This window comes from Mytilus galloprovincialis, chromosome 8 (genome assembly GCF_965363235.1).
Source record: "Mytilus galloprovincialis chromosome 8, xbMytGall1.hap1.1, whole genome shotgun sequence".
NCBI classification, from domain to species: domain Eukaryota; kingdom Metazoa; phylum Mollusca; class Bivalvia; order Mytilida; family Mytilidae; genus Mytilus; species Mytilus galloprovincialis.
In genome coordinates this window covers 26,286,016-26,302,703 of record NC_134845.1, presented here as the reverse complement: position 1 = coordinate 26,302,703, position 16,688 = coordinate 26,286,016, and the positions used below count along the sequence as shown (strand labels likewise).

Here is a 16,688-nt window from a genome sequence, read left to right as displayed (position 1 = left end):
TTACCATACACATAATTGTTTGTAACTAGAGATAATAAAACGGAAGCAGAAACCCATAAAACGGAAGCAGAAACCCGACCAAAGTAAGATGGTATCGATTACATTATAAATTAATAGTATTGAATATAATAGAGCTATTGTGTATTTCCTCTATAAATAGCATTTGATCTATATACCCAATAATACAAACTTTGTGTAGTAAATAATCCGATATTTATTTGATTATCATGTATCCTATGTGTTGTACTAAATGTATTATTCAGCAAATCATCTTATTATATATCGGGGAAACTACACACAAGAGGTAGGTAGTGCCATTCCAATAATATTTACTATTTTGGACATTTTTTTTTTTAACATTCTTGATATTTATTTAATACAGAAATACATTGATGACACAATGCTTGGAAACACATTTTAATCTTTTAAGCAAGAAATTTACGATTGTGCAAGAAAGAATTTTACACGAAAACGAACTCTAGTAACCCTCCGCCATCTATCAAGCGAAGCCCAAAACAACGAGTATATGTATTGGCATGTTTTGACTAATTTGGTAGTCTCCTTATAGTTTTATTGTCGTTATTTTTGTTGCTCTTCGCAAGCATGCTGTTAGCGGGCCATTTCGCGGCTTCGGAGTCATTTATTGATAATAACTGCGAAACTCCTTCAGTGAAAATAAACAAAATGTAATCACTAATTGTAAAAGGATGTTTATTTTGAAGCACAAAGCACATTCATGATAATAGTAGTTGCTTATCCTGTAGCTGGTTTATAGTGTGCACCCCTACTAAAAATAGGCCGTTTTGCATTTTGCTTTTTTTTTTAATATGATCTTCCTCTAAATAAACGGTTCTTTTGAGTCAACTCGACAATGTCTTCGTTGGCAATGCTAATTACTCTATTCTGTAGACTACATTTCCGCTTATGGTATTATCAAACAAAACGTTTCCTGGATTAATCGTCTTTCTTTTACATTCTTGTATGCACTTTTTGTTATTCCAATTATCGTGATACAAGTGGTGGCTGATATCAATCTACTCCACCGCATTGAAATGTGCCTGTCTTCAGGCTTGACATTTTTAGTCCAGCTCTGACCTCAGTGACTAATTTTCAGGGTTTTTTTTTGTTGTCACTGAGTCTAGGACTGGACTAGGACATTGTAAATGATTTTGTTTAACTTTTTATTATTTTTTTCTCTCCTTTAAAGGTAGCGATTTATAGCTGGATTTATCGTATATTTTGTCTATTGTTGAGAACTGTATGTTCTCACTGTAGATGTCCTCTGTTTAAATGCTGATAAGTTGGTGTCTAATTAACATTTATATCCCTCTACTTATTTAACTGTGGGTCTTGGTTTGTAACTTAACTGTACCAATAAGGTTTTAAAATTTTATTCGCTGCGTGTTCTTCTGCTTTATCGCATTTTTGTATTTACAAACGTATTCTTAAGATCTTTCACATGCAGCTTTCTGATGATGATCTGCCTTCCATTCTCTATACTTGATCGGCCTTTGACCTCTAGAGTCTAAACGACTTTTACTCGACTTTAAGATATCGCATGTGTCTATTTAATGATAAATGATCCCACAAGAGAATTTTATTTAATATCCTTTTATTTTGATATTAGTTATATTGATTTCCGTTCCAATAACCTCAAGTTGTTATTTTTTTTTCCTTTTCATAATACAATTGTTTATAATTGCTCCAATCTTTCAATAATTCTGTCGAGTAATGAGAAATATGAGAAAGCCGGCAAGGGAAGTCTACTTCTAAATAACGCTATATATGTCATTTATTGATATAGACAAGAGCTACAGAATAACCTATAAATTATGTATCCAAACTATAATTATGTAAGGGGTTTTGTGTTAATCAATACTTATATAATACCTATGATGATTCTTTTCTTCCCTTTAAAGTAACCAGAACTTGCATGGATGACCGTGTAACATTTATCGATGAATTGACTAGATATAAGAAGATATGATATGAGTACCAATGAGACAAATCTCCATCCAAGTCACAATTTATAGAAGTAAACGGTCTTCAACACGGACCCTTGGCTCACACAAAACAGCAACTACATGAATAAAGGGCCCAAAAAAATACTAGACTAAGTGAAAAACAATCAAACGGGATGACCATTTAGAATTCTCTGGTCTCTTCACTTATTATTAGTACATGTATGAAATAAAACGTTACTTCTCATTTCAGGTAAAGACTTGACTTAATTGATGTTCATAATTAATATAATTAATTTAATATCATTGCCCTCTAGATGTCTTTTAGTTGCTGTATCATTGACTATAACTTTATATATTATTCCCCATATATGTTATTCCCCATATGTATACCGATTATACTGCGGCTGGACGTTTAGCAAACAACAATCAATCACCAAGGCTAAACATGTACTAAGCTCAAGGAAATATTGGCAAATGTTCAAAAAGATTCAGTTTTCTACCATTTTTAGAAACAAAGAGTTGAATATGTAACTCAGTAAACACATCACCGGAATTCTCTGAAACCGGTGTTCCGTCGGTTCAGACAGCACACACTTATTTAGATCCGCCAGTTATGAGAGTTGTTGTGGTCCTGGTTTCCAGCAAAAGTTTTTCACGGATTTGATGGTTTGTTTAGGCTGTCTGGTTTATAGTTAAGCTCATGGTTACAATGCATATAAAACATTTGATTTGAATCATATAATCATAGTGCAAATTGTCCCAATCGTGTAAAACCTACATGTATGGAAATAATTGATTGAAAAAAATCAGCAATTACCGGACCATGACATTTTTAATGAGACCACCTTATTTATGGTCTTTGTAGTTCTAATCAACACCTAGCCACATAAGATTCCCAGAACTCCGCAACACAGCACAACAATTTTTTTTCAATTTATTTTATTTTACAATAATTTTTTCATAATTTATTTATATATTTCTAAAACCTATAAATAAGTTATGCGCTTTAAATATGTTTGGATTGTTTGACTGATTATTGATTGTTTATCATCTAGGCATCTGGGCATCGCAAAATTGGTCTATCGGTATGACTGAGTGTTAATACGGACGAACACTGTATAATGAGGGCACTTGATTATAACATTTCTTTATTACAAAAAGAATTTGTTTTTTCTACATTGGCTAGAGGTATTAGGGGGGGGGGGATATAAAAAAATGTTTACCCCCGCCGCATTTTTGCGCCAGTTCCAAGTCAAGAGCCTCTGACCTTTGTTAGTCTTGCATGATTTTTAATGTTAGTTTCTTCTGTATATTTCGGAGTTTATTATGACGTCCTTATCACTGAACTAGTATGCATATTTGTTTAGATGCTAGCTGAAGCACACCTCCGGATGCGGGAGTTTCCCGCTGCATTGAAGACCATTTGGTGACTTTCGGCTGTTGTCTGCTCTTTGGTCGGGTTGTTGTCTCTTTGACACATTCCCCATTTCCATTCTCAATTTTATGAACATCTTAAATTTCTGTAATCAGTATTATATTATCTAATTATGACATTCCCTGCAGTCATTTTTCATACTCATAATCACATTACGTTTAAAAAAATTGTTTATGGGAACCTGGGGGTAACGCACCACCATATGAACTATTCAAGCTACTGCATCTTCCCCTCGCAACATTCGTGAAACGTTTTCGTGTGATACTTAAGTGTATACAGTGTTATTCAAACACCAAACGCTGTAATGGGAAGGTTGGGCTCAAGCTAACATGTCTAACCTCGCCACATCCTGTATGTTTGTGCCTGTCCCAAGTCAGGAGCCTGTAATTCAGTGGTTGTCGTTTGTTTATGTGTTACATATTCGTTTTTCGTTCATTGTTTTGTACATAAATTAGGCCGTTATAGTTTTCTCGTTTGATATATGAAATATGTTATATGCACATTGATCTAGACAGGCGAACCAGTCTAACACATAAAAGCAAAGAAAAACGCGCATTGATTATTGCGGGTTTTTTTTTCATTTCAAAGTCACAGTGAGGCCTTCAATACTGATCGATAAAAACTCTCGTCTCACTTCAAGTTTTAGATGGCCACTATGCGTATTCCATCAATTGCGAGAGAGACTTACACTGACCCTTTTAAATTTTTAAAAGAGTTGAAAAATATTGGCTGTCAGACTATTGTGACTTTTAGCTATCACGCCCTTCGCACGTTATCTTCTTTGAATTAAATTTCGCGGAATAAATTGTGACGTAAAATATTTGTGACGTAAAATGATCTCCATCTGAGATGAAAAAGCAAGATTATACCGATTAACGCATATTGTGATGACTATCTGAACCGTTGACTAGTTTAATATGTAAGTTTATTGATACTTCCATAAATATAATATAGGTATGATTTTCAATGAGACAACAATCAACCCGAGTTCAAATCAAGTGGATTTTAGCAAGCATAGGCGAACATAAGGCCTTCAACAATGGACAAACACAACACCGTATAATTAAAATTGAGAAAGGAAATGGGGAATGTGTGAAAGCGTCAACAACCCGACCAAAGAGCAGACAATAGCCGAAGGCCACCAATGGATCTTCAATGTAGCGAGAAAATCCCGCACCCAGAGGCGTCTTTCAGCTGGCCCCTTAAAAATTATGTATACTAGTACAGTGATAAATCAATGGACGTCATACTAAACTCCGAATTATACACAAGAAACTAAAATTAAAAATCATACAAGACTTACAAAGGCCAGAGGCTCCTGACTTGGGACAGGCGCAAAAGTGCAGCGGGGTTAAAGATGTTCATGGGATCTCACCCCCCCCCCCCTATACCGCCAGCTAATGTAGAAAAATAAACGCATAACAATATGCACATTAAAATTCAGTTCAAGAGAAGTCCAAGTCCGATGTCAGAAGATGTAACAAAAGAAATAAATAAAATGACAATAATACATAAATAACTAGCAGTTAACTGACATGCCAGCTCCAGACCTCAATTAAACTGATTGAAAGATTATGTCTTCATCATATGAATATCAGGCGCAATCCCTCCCGTTAGTGGTTTAGTATCATACTATCATAAAATATATGAGAAAAACATAACCCGTGTCATGCCAACAACTGTTTTTTTTTTTAACCTGACGATATACGGAATCTCCAAAGCGAACAAAAATTCAAGCGCATATATACAGCATCAAGGCATGTCCAATTGACACAGTTTTCCTGTTCACTGCCACCAAAAAATGACCCAAAAGAGCTTGAACACATGCACTCGCATTCTGACTTTTCAAATGCCCAGCCAACCAGGGATGTGAATCTTTTCTCAAAAAGAATTTGAGGCAAAGTGGTATATAGGGTAGAAAAACCAAACTCTGAAAGACTCAAAATCACCAATATATGCATGCAATTTATCAAGTACTTTCAACGAGTTTTTGACACTCCAAAAGTAATTAATTTCACCATTTTCAAAGGCCTTATTTGAACAATTTATTATCAGGTTTTTTATTGTACCAAGTGTACTAGTAAGTAGAATAGACAATTTAGTAGTGGAACATTGGCTTGAAGATTAGTGGAAGATATTAGCAAGCAAAATCGAGGGAATTGTGCAAATGATGATACAAGCATGAAAATTACCACAAAGCATCATTATTATATACTTTGTAAGAAATAACTGCTGGCCATTAAAAAAAAAAAAAATTTCAAGATGGCCACGGCCATTTTCTAAAATGGCTGTTTTCTTTAGTTTGAAAATACTGATTTTTCTGGAAAACTTTTCTTTGAACTTCTTTTAGTAAAAACCAATTACCAGGTTTCGTGGCTACCTTCCTTACATCACATATTTATTAAAAATGAATATTTGACATATCCAGTATTTGCGCATGCGCGAAAATGTAACAAAATTCTTTCAAAAACATTTGAACTATATTTAAGAGATAACTGTATTGTATTTGAAGCTTTAAGGACGTCCATCGGTAGTTTTACTGTCGCAAATTTAGTTTACCTGGCGACGCGGAGCGGAGACAGGTAAACGGGTATTTGCGACAGTAAAACTACCGATGGACGTCCGCAAAGCTTCAAATACAATACAGTTATCTCTATTCTAATGCAAAACAAGTTCATTATTAAATTTCAATCATTATTTCAGTGTAAAATCTTCATTAAAGAAAATTCCGCGAAAAAATGTTATCTTCTTTGGTCCCTACACTAGGTGACGTCATAGTTATGCTTCCGGCGTCAAACATAAACACCGGGCGTTTTATGGCTTCTGTGCCGCTTCAAAATGTAATAAAATTTGATAAAAAGGAGATTTTTAGGCGCAACAAGTGAGTGTTTTTGTTTATTATTGTAGAAATAGCATGTCAATACATTCCGAAATTCAAAATGTCGGCTTCCCTAGTTACAGACAAGGAGATAGAGAATTTTACGCTTGCTGTCATCCAATCAGAACAATTGTTACAAAATAATTGCATTAGAATTAGTGTTTTTGGATTTCTAATGATTTTATGAATTGGTTTAATAACATTTTTCAAGGTTATGATACACATGTATTTCACACTTTTGCGCATGTGCAAACTATTTATAGACATCAAGAACGATTTGTATGCACTACCAGGCAATTCTCAGGTATTCGATGGTTAAGGCGAAAATGTAGTTAATCTGGAGAAACATCAAATGTAACTGCAGATCAGCCACTTTTGAAATAAATCTATATTTGTAAGTTTTTTTTGTGTAGCTTCGGAAGCCAGTGCACAGCTGGGACCCTCACTGCATCTGGCTCCGCCTGCAAAGAAGTAGTTAAAAGTTTGTGTTTGTTACAGACGAAGTTTTCTGAAAATGAAGTGAGTTGGAATGTTGGTGAATTCGTGATTTCCTTTTGCGGAATCTCAATATAAAACTTTCGTCAAACAATAATGACACTATTAGCAGCTCTACCAGCCGGGACAAAAAACAAACTCCTATTTGTCTATATATTCAAAGGCTCCGATGTAGAAATGTGAATGCATTCAAGAGAGAAAACTAACGGCCTGTTTTATAAGAAAACAAATATGAATGACATGAACCAACGACAACCAATAACTAGTCTGTACATGTTCCTGACTTGGAAAAGGCACAAAATATGTTTGTGAACGCTCTCAAACCCCTTTTCTTCCTAACGTGGGATAGTGCTGTAACATCACAACATAAGAACAAGCTGTAAAATCATTTGCAAAGTGGCTTTACTCAATAGATTGATACGAGGCACAAAACAAATAACATAAAAACAAAAGTAAAAAAAAAAATACACAAAAAAAAACCCAGAACCCCCCCCCCCCCCCCCCACACACACACAAACATAAAGGGTACTTGCACAGTTACTGAAAGATAGTTTAACTCGCTAATTTAACCAGTCAGTTAAAAGAGTTTTTCAAAAAAGTTCCAGGAATATGAAAGTACGAATACGGAAAGATTAAAAGATAAATTAAAATAACCCTCCTTTAATATCTTTTGGTAACTTATATTTTAATTGATAGAAACAAAATCAATGTTTGGGAGGAAATGAATTGAAAATTAATGTTTGCATATGTGTGTGACTAGCCAAGCTACTTCCAGGCTTATGATGGCATTTTGTCTAAATTTGGATTTTTTGCACATAGAACATGTACTGAAACAAAACACTCTGTAATGTTGTTTTGACCTTTTTGTTTTAATAACAATGTAACGAATCTTTTACAATCGATTTGATTCAATCTCTATAAAGATTAAAATAACAAAAAATACGGCACTTCTCAGTGATAGAAACTTCGTATAGGCCCGAGCCACCTTGATCTAATTTAAGAGCAGATGTGTATAGCCCGATCCTTTGAGAAACTTTATGTACTGGTCAGTTGTATTATAGATGACAATTAAAAACCAATTGTTCAGAGAACATTTGAAGGTCTTTCCACCAATAAGAATATATTTTGATATGAAAATATTAAAATTCAGTCTAAAATGTCAGTTCCTATGGCTTTATGATGTATAGATATGAATTTTAAGCAAAGGTCATAATCTAAAACGTCAAATTAACCTATGACCTTGACCTCAATTTCAAGGTCACAACTGAGGATCTCAATTTAAAAGACCCTAGGTCTCTAATATGTATGGTTAATAAAGTTATATCACTTTACACATAATTTTAGATATGATAGGGGCTAAAACTCCCATTTATTGTCTATACGAACCCTTTCAACCAAAATTATTAAGTTACGACATGTCGCAACTAACAATTTAGTAAAAATAATTTGTCGGTTTCTTATAAGGTTAATGAAAATGAGTGAAAATAAGCCAAAATCAAAATTTAGAATATGACCTTGACCTTTGACCTTGACCTTATTTTCAAGTTTTTGGACCAAGGATCTGAAATCAAAAGACCCTAGGTCTCTATCACTTACGGTTTACAAGTTAGAAATGCATATCACTTATATCATATACATAAGGGGGATAACTCTCATATGGAGTCTCCGGATAGCTTCGGTCAAAATAAATCAAATCATCCTGAGGATATAACGAGCAATTTGGTAAAATAAATTTGTCGGTTTCTTATACGGTTGCGAATATTAAGTGATAACAAGAAAAACAGTGTTTGGGGAGATAACTCTTACACTGAAAAGATTTTGATTACGCGGTGTCAGTTACAAAAGTGTAATAACTGTACGATATCATATACCATATGTCTAAGCGACATCTTGCGAAACAAAAAAACAGCGAAGGAACAAAAAGTTGGCGGAAGAAAAAAAATAATAATCAGAAGAAAACCAACGGAAAAGTGGAAAGACCTAATGAAGTAACAAGTTGTCTTATTGAATTTGAAGTAACAAGTTAAATTGGAAATTATAATTGCGAACCTATATATTTATATTATACATGTACTGTTATGTGAATATGTATAAGATTAAAAATGTGAACATTAAACAGACTTAGTTGTGACCTACATAAACGTTACAAAATAGCTGGTTCCCTATGCCAACAGGCAATATTGATTACGATCCCGGATACATAGATCCGAAACAATGAATAGGTACAAAACGTACAAAATAAAGACCCGTTACATTAGTATTTTAATACAAATTTCGAATAAATTAAATTTACTAAAGTACAAACAGTTTTTAATTCTCTTTTATAAAGTGTAATTTAAAACTTATTGTAATAAGGTAAGCCAAGGCTCCATGTTTTAAAGGCTGTTCCTTGACCTATAATGGTTTACTTTTTATAAATTGTTACTTGGATGGAGAGTTGTCTCATAAGCCTCGGTCAAACCTTACCGGATAGCTCGAACGGACGCCTAACAAATAACTTTTGTTCAATCCGTTCATGTCCGTTAGACGTCCGTTCTTATCCGTTAGACGTCCGTCCATGTCCGTTGCATGTCCGTTAAGCGTACGTTTTATCCGTCGACGTCCGTTCTGTCCGGTGGAAAATTTTGAGCATGTTCAAAACTTTGAACGGACGTCCAACGGATAAAATGTCCGTCGAACGTCCGTTATGCGTCCGTTTTGTACGGTACTCGTCCGTTTCGTTTCCGTTTTGTATCCGTTACGTGTCCGTTATACATCCGTTGGAGGTCTGGAAGATAAATTCACCAACGGACTTCTACCTGACTTTTAACGGATAAAACGGATGTTGAACGGATGAGAAACGGACTTCTACCGTACGTATAACGGATAAAACGGATGATGAACGGATCTGAAACGGATAAATGCCAATTAAAAAATTAGAAATGCCAATTATTGGTATGGCAGATTTCTTAAGGTTCATGAATTCTTATTATTCATAATCGATCTTAGAGTATAGGCACGCCTTCGCTATCAAGCAGTTCTTATTCAGGCCAGACACTGCTCTTTGGCGGAATTTTTGAAGAACAAACCAAAACCAGTTACACAGAAACATTTTGAATATTTATTCGATTCACATGTATTTTATTGTCGGGGACTCGCCTTTGATTTTTCCGTATATCTTGTTCATCCGTTTTATCCGGTACGCATCCGTTAGGTGTCCGTTTTATGCGGTACTCGTCCGTTGGATGTACGTTCGACATCCGTTCTGTCCGGTACGTGTCCGTTTCTCGTACGTTGCATATCCGGTGTGTGTCCGTTATGCATCCGTTAAACGTCCGTTTTATTCGGCCAGTACATCAACGGACTCCCAACGGATAACAATTTTGTCAACGGACAACTTTTATTTTCATCCGTTAGGCGTCCGTTCGTGCTATCCGGTAAGGTGTGACCGAGGCTATAGGCACTCATCAATTTATATTTTATCAATTTTATATATGTAGTTTCAAATATTGTTTTCACTTTTCAAATGATGACTTAAAACTTCTTAAAAAATTAAGTAGGATGTGTCTGGGATTTTTGTCTGTTCCTAGTACAGACGAATGCACTTTATTTCTTTAAATCCTATTATGAAGCTTGTATTCGTATTGAACCTGCAATATTTTACAGTTGTTGACACATTTATGTCAACACAAGCGTTGAAAATAAGATATAAGGAGAGAAGGAGTCTCGACTTTATAAAAATAAAAAGGTGTAGTAAAATTGCCAATTAATTTAGATAATTTTCAGATTGCAGAGACGAACGGCCCCCAAATGACAAATGTCAAACAATGGAATGCTAACGAGAAAAATAATGACATGATTCCTGTAAAAAAACTATAAACGAAAAAAAGATATACAAATGTACTGCAATATACGACAACCATTGAATTAGAGGGAAAACGGTACTATTTATTCTGCCATAGGAGATAATGTTAACATTTTCTAAATTTACCACTTTTTAAGATAAAAACCTGAATAAAACAGTAATATGTTGTGTTAGTACTTTATTATTGTGTTTTAAAAATTAAAGCCAAATAGTATCATGACCAACTTCCAACGGTGCTTGTTTATGTTATCCATGCCCACCGTCATTTTGCACCAAATTTATGAAATTTTGCAAGTCTTTTCGAATAATTCTCTAGAAAATATTTCAATAAGTTTCAAAATTTATATTGTAAATATACACACTGCAGTTATTCATAGATAAATAAAAAATATATTGTACCCTTACATCCAATCACAGCGCTCTTAAGTTGACTTCCTACGCCCTGTCTTGGGTACACAAAAGGCCAACCTAATGCTGGGAAAATTAAATACTACCGTTTTCCCTATAGACTCCTGACTGTGGACAGCCTAATATACAGATATGACCAGGTTAACATGTTTGCTTGGGCCAAAACCCATACCGAACATGCAACAGTGGTGTAACATGCAGTACAACGTAATAACAAATGAACAGTTAAAAATGCGTGTTTCTCACAATGACGTTTAACTTCCATAAGCCTTGAATTGTCGTGGCGGGTGACTCATAGAATACTGTCGTCAACACTCTAACAAAACAATGTACATGTTTTCTAAGGTGTAACGGGAGTCAACAGCAAAGATATTAATTCTAATAAAACAATGTACATGTTTTCTGTTATATAGATACCATGGATAAGCGTTGATTCTTGAAAATGAGCCCGTAGTTCCTTACTCAAAATATCCGGGCTCATGGTTTCTTTTTCAAAAATCAACGCTTATCCATTATATCTACAAATGTATACCACTTAATTTGTACTGTTGTTTGGTGGTAAGTTATCTCATTGGCAATCATCCAACATCTCCTTATTTTGATATATAACCATGTGTATCTAAGTTGAAACAAATGCAGAGTAAAAGCGTTTTAACGAAGTAATTGATATAATTTCAGATCATGGATTTAGCAAAAGGCCTTGCAACAAGTGGCGTGAAGATAGCATCTGAATTTTGGAAACCACAACGCACACTTCATGTTTCAAATACACCACCATGTTTCCGAGAACCGGGTATCCTTAAAGGATATAGATTAACCAACCAAAGCTGGTTTTACTATGCAAAGAGCATTTTTTATATCCACAACGAAACGTTCAATATATGGACACACTTGATTGCCTTTTTTATTTTGTGGTCAACTCTTGCAAGATATGCATTTATTTATGACTTTTGGACAGATAAGCGATCTTGGCCAATACTTGTATTTTGTATATGCTGCCTTGTGTCAACTGGTGTAAGTACTATAGCTCACATATGGCATTCCAAATCGCCAAATATTCACTATACCGTGTTTTTGTTTGACTACGTCGGAGCATCATTGTACGGATTTGGATCCGGAATTCTTGCCTTGTATACGTTCTCCGACGACAAAACATACGAAAATGTTGAAGCACCTACGTTTATTTTGATTTGGTTTTATGCCTGGTTCGATTGTCTCACCATGTGCGCTACCAAAGTGTTTTTGGACGAAAACTCATTGAAAAGAAAATGCTCTGTCGTAGGAGTTTTCATTTTGTATGGATTTGTGGTAACTATTCCTGTAGGACATCGCTACTGGACATGTTATTACGATATCAACTGTAGTCTTACATCACTCAATTACATTTCTGTACTTTACCTTATGTTTGTACTACAGGGATTCACCTTTGGAAGTCATTTACCGGAGCTTATTTTGCCGGGTGCTTTCGATATTCTCGGGCAAAGTCATCAGTGGTTTCACATAGTTTCTACTGCGACACAAGTACTTCAAATACACACCGCTCATTTCGAAATAACACATCGAAAATCGAATCACGGAAACCCAGACCTAAATTTTTTGATACTTGCAACACTTTTATTAGCCATATGTCAGATTATATCATTATTGGTTATCCGAAGGTTCCTTCCAACTAAAGATAAAAGAGAGTAATATGATAATCTTCTCTGTCGCCTTCTATGATACATTTTTTTTTTAATATCGTCAATTTCAATTCACTCTACCATAAAAACAAATGAAGCATAAACTAGCGCACAGTCCATGCACTTATATTTAACACTTAGCTTTGCGTTCTTGTTATTAACTATGCATTAAATTATTTATTTGTTTCTTATGTAATCGGTCATAACGACGATTTTATACGTTTAAGCAAATAGACGGAACGACATGAAATAAAATTAGTATTTACACAGACATGCAATACAGTTAGTTTTATATAACACTTAATATCCTGAATAAAACATGTTCTCAATCTGATTGAAAAACAGATCCTATGGCCTAAGCAAACAGTTACCCGATTAAATGTTAACCGAATTATCTATTTCCTGGCCTGTTGGTTTTATTCGTTTAATTAACGGGTAGCCTGTTGGAGTTCAGTCTTACTTGTCTCTGAATTTTCTTTGTGACGTCACGAAAAAAGGCTACATGCCTGATGACATTTCATTAAAAAAACATATTTTACCACCAAATCTCGTGTATTACGACATTTCTCGACTCTCGAAGTTAGATTCTAAATATTTAAAAGCTCGACGAGTCTTGCGTTTTAAATTTGTAATTTGAACTGTTTCTGGGGTCGAAAAATATTATCTAGTTCGATGAAGTGGTAGAAAATAAAATAGCACTGAATACCGAATTTTTATATAAATGCGAGATACTTTATCTCCTTTTTGTACTTTTTGTTTACGCCTTTTCTTTTGCGATTATGCAGCATTAAGCAATCACCAATGCATACTTTTTGTTTACATGTCATAAACATGTCAAAATCACAACTTTGAATGCCCCTTGAAAACATTTGGATGTTTCAGTCTTATCAAGATGTCGATATCTACGGTGTCGATGAATACACTCCTAACATGGCACTCTCTGCTCGGTAAAGATGACAATTTGAAACAATGAAATATTACATATCAAGCCGAACAAATAATTACTGAATTGTAATCAACGTATGTTCCTTTGTAAAAATATTTAAACGAAGCAAGCATATGGTTACTGCTCCATATCACTGTATTAAAAACATTTGTTTTCTCGATTTTACAGCGTTGGCATGGTACTTAGTTGATAACTGTGTAGACAGGTCAAATATGGTTCCATGTGTATCATATTGTATGTGTGAATCCATCGGATGTGAACTGATATACATTTTAAACTTTCAAACATTATGGACATTAAGTTTAACTTGATGTTAATAGGCTCGAGCTTAGATCGGTATTTTGTGTTTTTGTCTAATATGAGTAGTTGTTGTGGCACCGTCGCATCCTCAAATTAACTGTCATTACATTTGCGCTTTATTGTTCATTGATTGTCATCGGTTGATATTTGTGATATCAATTTGTTTATCATTTTAACATAAATAAGAATGTTTGAGTCTTTTGAAACATTTGGCTTTATTCCATACTAGTCTTTGTGTTGCTCATTGTTGAATGACCTTTAGTTGTTTACATCTTTAACTGCTCATTGTTGAATGACCTTTAGTTGTTTACATCTTTGTACATGTAGCCTGTCTGATGGTAAGTTGGGATTTTCAGAAATCGTATAACATATCCCTTATTCAAACAGTTATAAATTACGACTTCTAAAACTATGTTAAAAAACCTATTGTATATGTTACAGAAGACAACTGTAGCAGATGGACATTTGGGACATACTCTTCTTACCAACATGTTCCGTTATTCGTAGGAAATATAACTCATACCACGATGCTTACGAAAATGTTAAGAAAGTATCATTTATCTTCAGTTTTATTATTCAAGTAACATATACACATATACATATGTTTACAATATTTTCTCGGGATTCATTCTGCTCTGTCATCAACTCAGATATGTGTTATTTTACCATTGGAGTATACAACATAGCATCGCTCTACTTCTTTACTGTGCTCACCCTCAAGTTATAATTATCCTCGTGTTTATAAAATGGTAGAGGATATATATCTTACACGCATGTTAATGTTGCCTTGTCTGAATTTATAAAAAAAAAGAAAACTTTAGATAGTCAATTATTTAATGCAAAACATGTAATATCAAAACATAAGAGATAAAAAGAGAAATGCCTCTTTTTATAAAGTACACGAAGAACGTTAACATTAGCTATTGGTATGTTTACATGCAATGATATATAAGTTTTCGTGTATCAAAAGTATTAACTTTTTAGTTATGTACAATTTTTCGAAACAAATATCTTTAACAATATAAATTTATATGTTTTTTGAAAAATATGGATACTTAATGTAACACATAGAAAACATCCCAAAGTGTAAAGCATTCAATGCATATTGATTGTTGTGTAACATTAATTAAATCTCATACAAAGGTCAATGATCAATCTAGACTGGTTATTTGTCTTTCATCTATTCATCGCGATCATGTTTCCCATAAGTTGAAAACAGTAAAATCACAAAAATACTGAACTCCGAGGAAAATTCAAAACAGAGTCCCTAATCAAGTGACAAAATCAAATGATAACACACATCAAACGGATGGACAACAACTGTCATATTCCTCACTTGATACAGGCATTTTCAAATGTAGAAAATGGTGGATTATATCTGGTTTTATAGCGTTAAACCGCTCATTTATATGACAATTGCATCAGTTAAGGGGGAGATTAAGGCATCCGTAATTCAAATCTCATAAACAGATGAATAAGGCAAACGAAGGTTACAATTAAACAAAAACTAAATGAAACGCACCAAATTCAAAACAGGAGCGAGTTTATCTGCGTAGACAATGTCCATGTCTTCTGTTATACATCCATTATTCACTGTATGCAAATCCACATCCAGTCAGAATGACGGGATCGGGAAGAGTATACAATCGGTAAAATTACAGATTATACGATTATGCTGGTTTCTAAATATACAAGACTTAAAACTAAGAAGTATAATTACAAAAATAATGAACTCCGATGAAAAGTCCCTAATCAAATGATAAACCACAACAAACGAACGCCTGATGATACGCAACCATTTTGCACCGTTCAACAAATTTGTGATAGTGACCGTAAATTTTATCTTCGATTTCAGTTCTCCCTCCACAAAACTTTGTGTTAGAGCAGTTTTTGTTAATGGAGCACACCCCTGATAATAAAGTCCGAATTGTGTAAACATAACAGTCCTCCTTCCACAAAACTTTGTAAAAGCAGTTTGTGTTACAGGAGCACACCCCTGATAATAAAGTCCGTATTGTGTAAACATAACGAGCGTAACATATCACTTGAGGTATAGTAATGACACAAGACAAGGCAGATGGTATGCTACTACAGATATATGGAAAGTTGCAATATGCACGTATGTCATAGCTTCTAGTGTGAAGTCCATTTGTGTCAACATCGAGAAAAAAAACATCAAGGAATGAACCAGTTCTTCTAGTTTTCTAGTTTTGGTAGCATCGATCCTTTATCAGATAGTTCACAGGGATATATGAGATACAATCATTTACTGAAACATGGGTTATTGATTGATATAGGACAGTCATCATCAACACCTCTTAAAATATGAGTAGAGAACTTTGCAATATGTAAACAAAGTTTTTGAGTGAAAATTGTTTCTGATTCATGGTAGTCCAAGAAACAAATCGGTCGGTACGGGTGCACAATAAGAACATATTGAAATAACGGTTATTAGAAATATCAAACCAATAAAACTCCACAAATTTGTTGTCGATAACTATTCCTGGATTTTGATGATATCATCATCATCGATATATTTGATTTTGGATTTCGTGCGGTTCACAAAGAATGATTTGTTAACCTTAAGAAGGTATTGTATCATTCAATCGCGCAAATAGAATATAGTAGTGTATAAATCTAATGAATTGATATAAAAGCAAAATTTAAAATGTTGTACATGTAGTACAGTAAAGAACCAGTTTATATATCTTAGAGGCATTTGTTTTTTGATAAGATTAT

General features: G+C 34.2%; 1 protein-coding gene across 2 annotated transcripts; it reads left to right on the top strand.

The window, feature by feature from the left end:
- The first annotated feature begins 217 nt into the window (after window positions 1-217).
- On the top strand, window positions 218-13,069 carry LOC143085425 (membrane progestin receptor alpha-like). Of its 2 annotated transcripts, none has more exons than XM_076261756.1 (2): window positions 218-304; window positions 11,703-13,069. In XM_076261756.1, exons 1-2 carry the CDS (start codon window positions 251-253, stop codon window positions 12,711-12,713), a joined length of 1,065 nt encoding a protein of 354 aa, XP_076117871.1. In that variant the 5' UTR covers window positions 218-250; the 3' UTR covers window positions 12,714-13,069. The 2 variants fall into 2 exon arrangements, with proteins under 2 accessions (XP_076117871.1, XP_076117872.1); XM_076261757.1 differs by lacking the exon at window positions 218-304 and adding an exon at window positions 6,695-6,796.
- Window positions 13,070-16,688: the final 3,619 nt, after the last annotated feature.

Coding starts and splice junctions, on each gene's coding strand:
- LOC143085425 (XM_076261756.1), top strand. CDS start 251: ATGTATTATTCAGCAAATCATCTTATTATATATCGGGGAAACTACACA. Junction 305..11,702: donor GGGGAAACTACACACAAGAG/GTAGGTAGTGCC, acceptor ATATAATTTCAG/ATCATGGATTTAGCAAAAGG.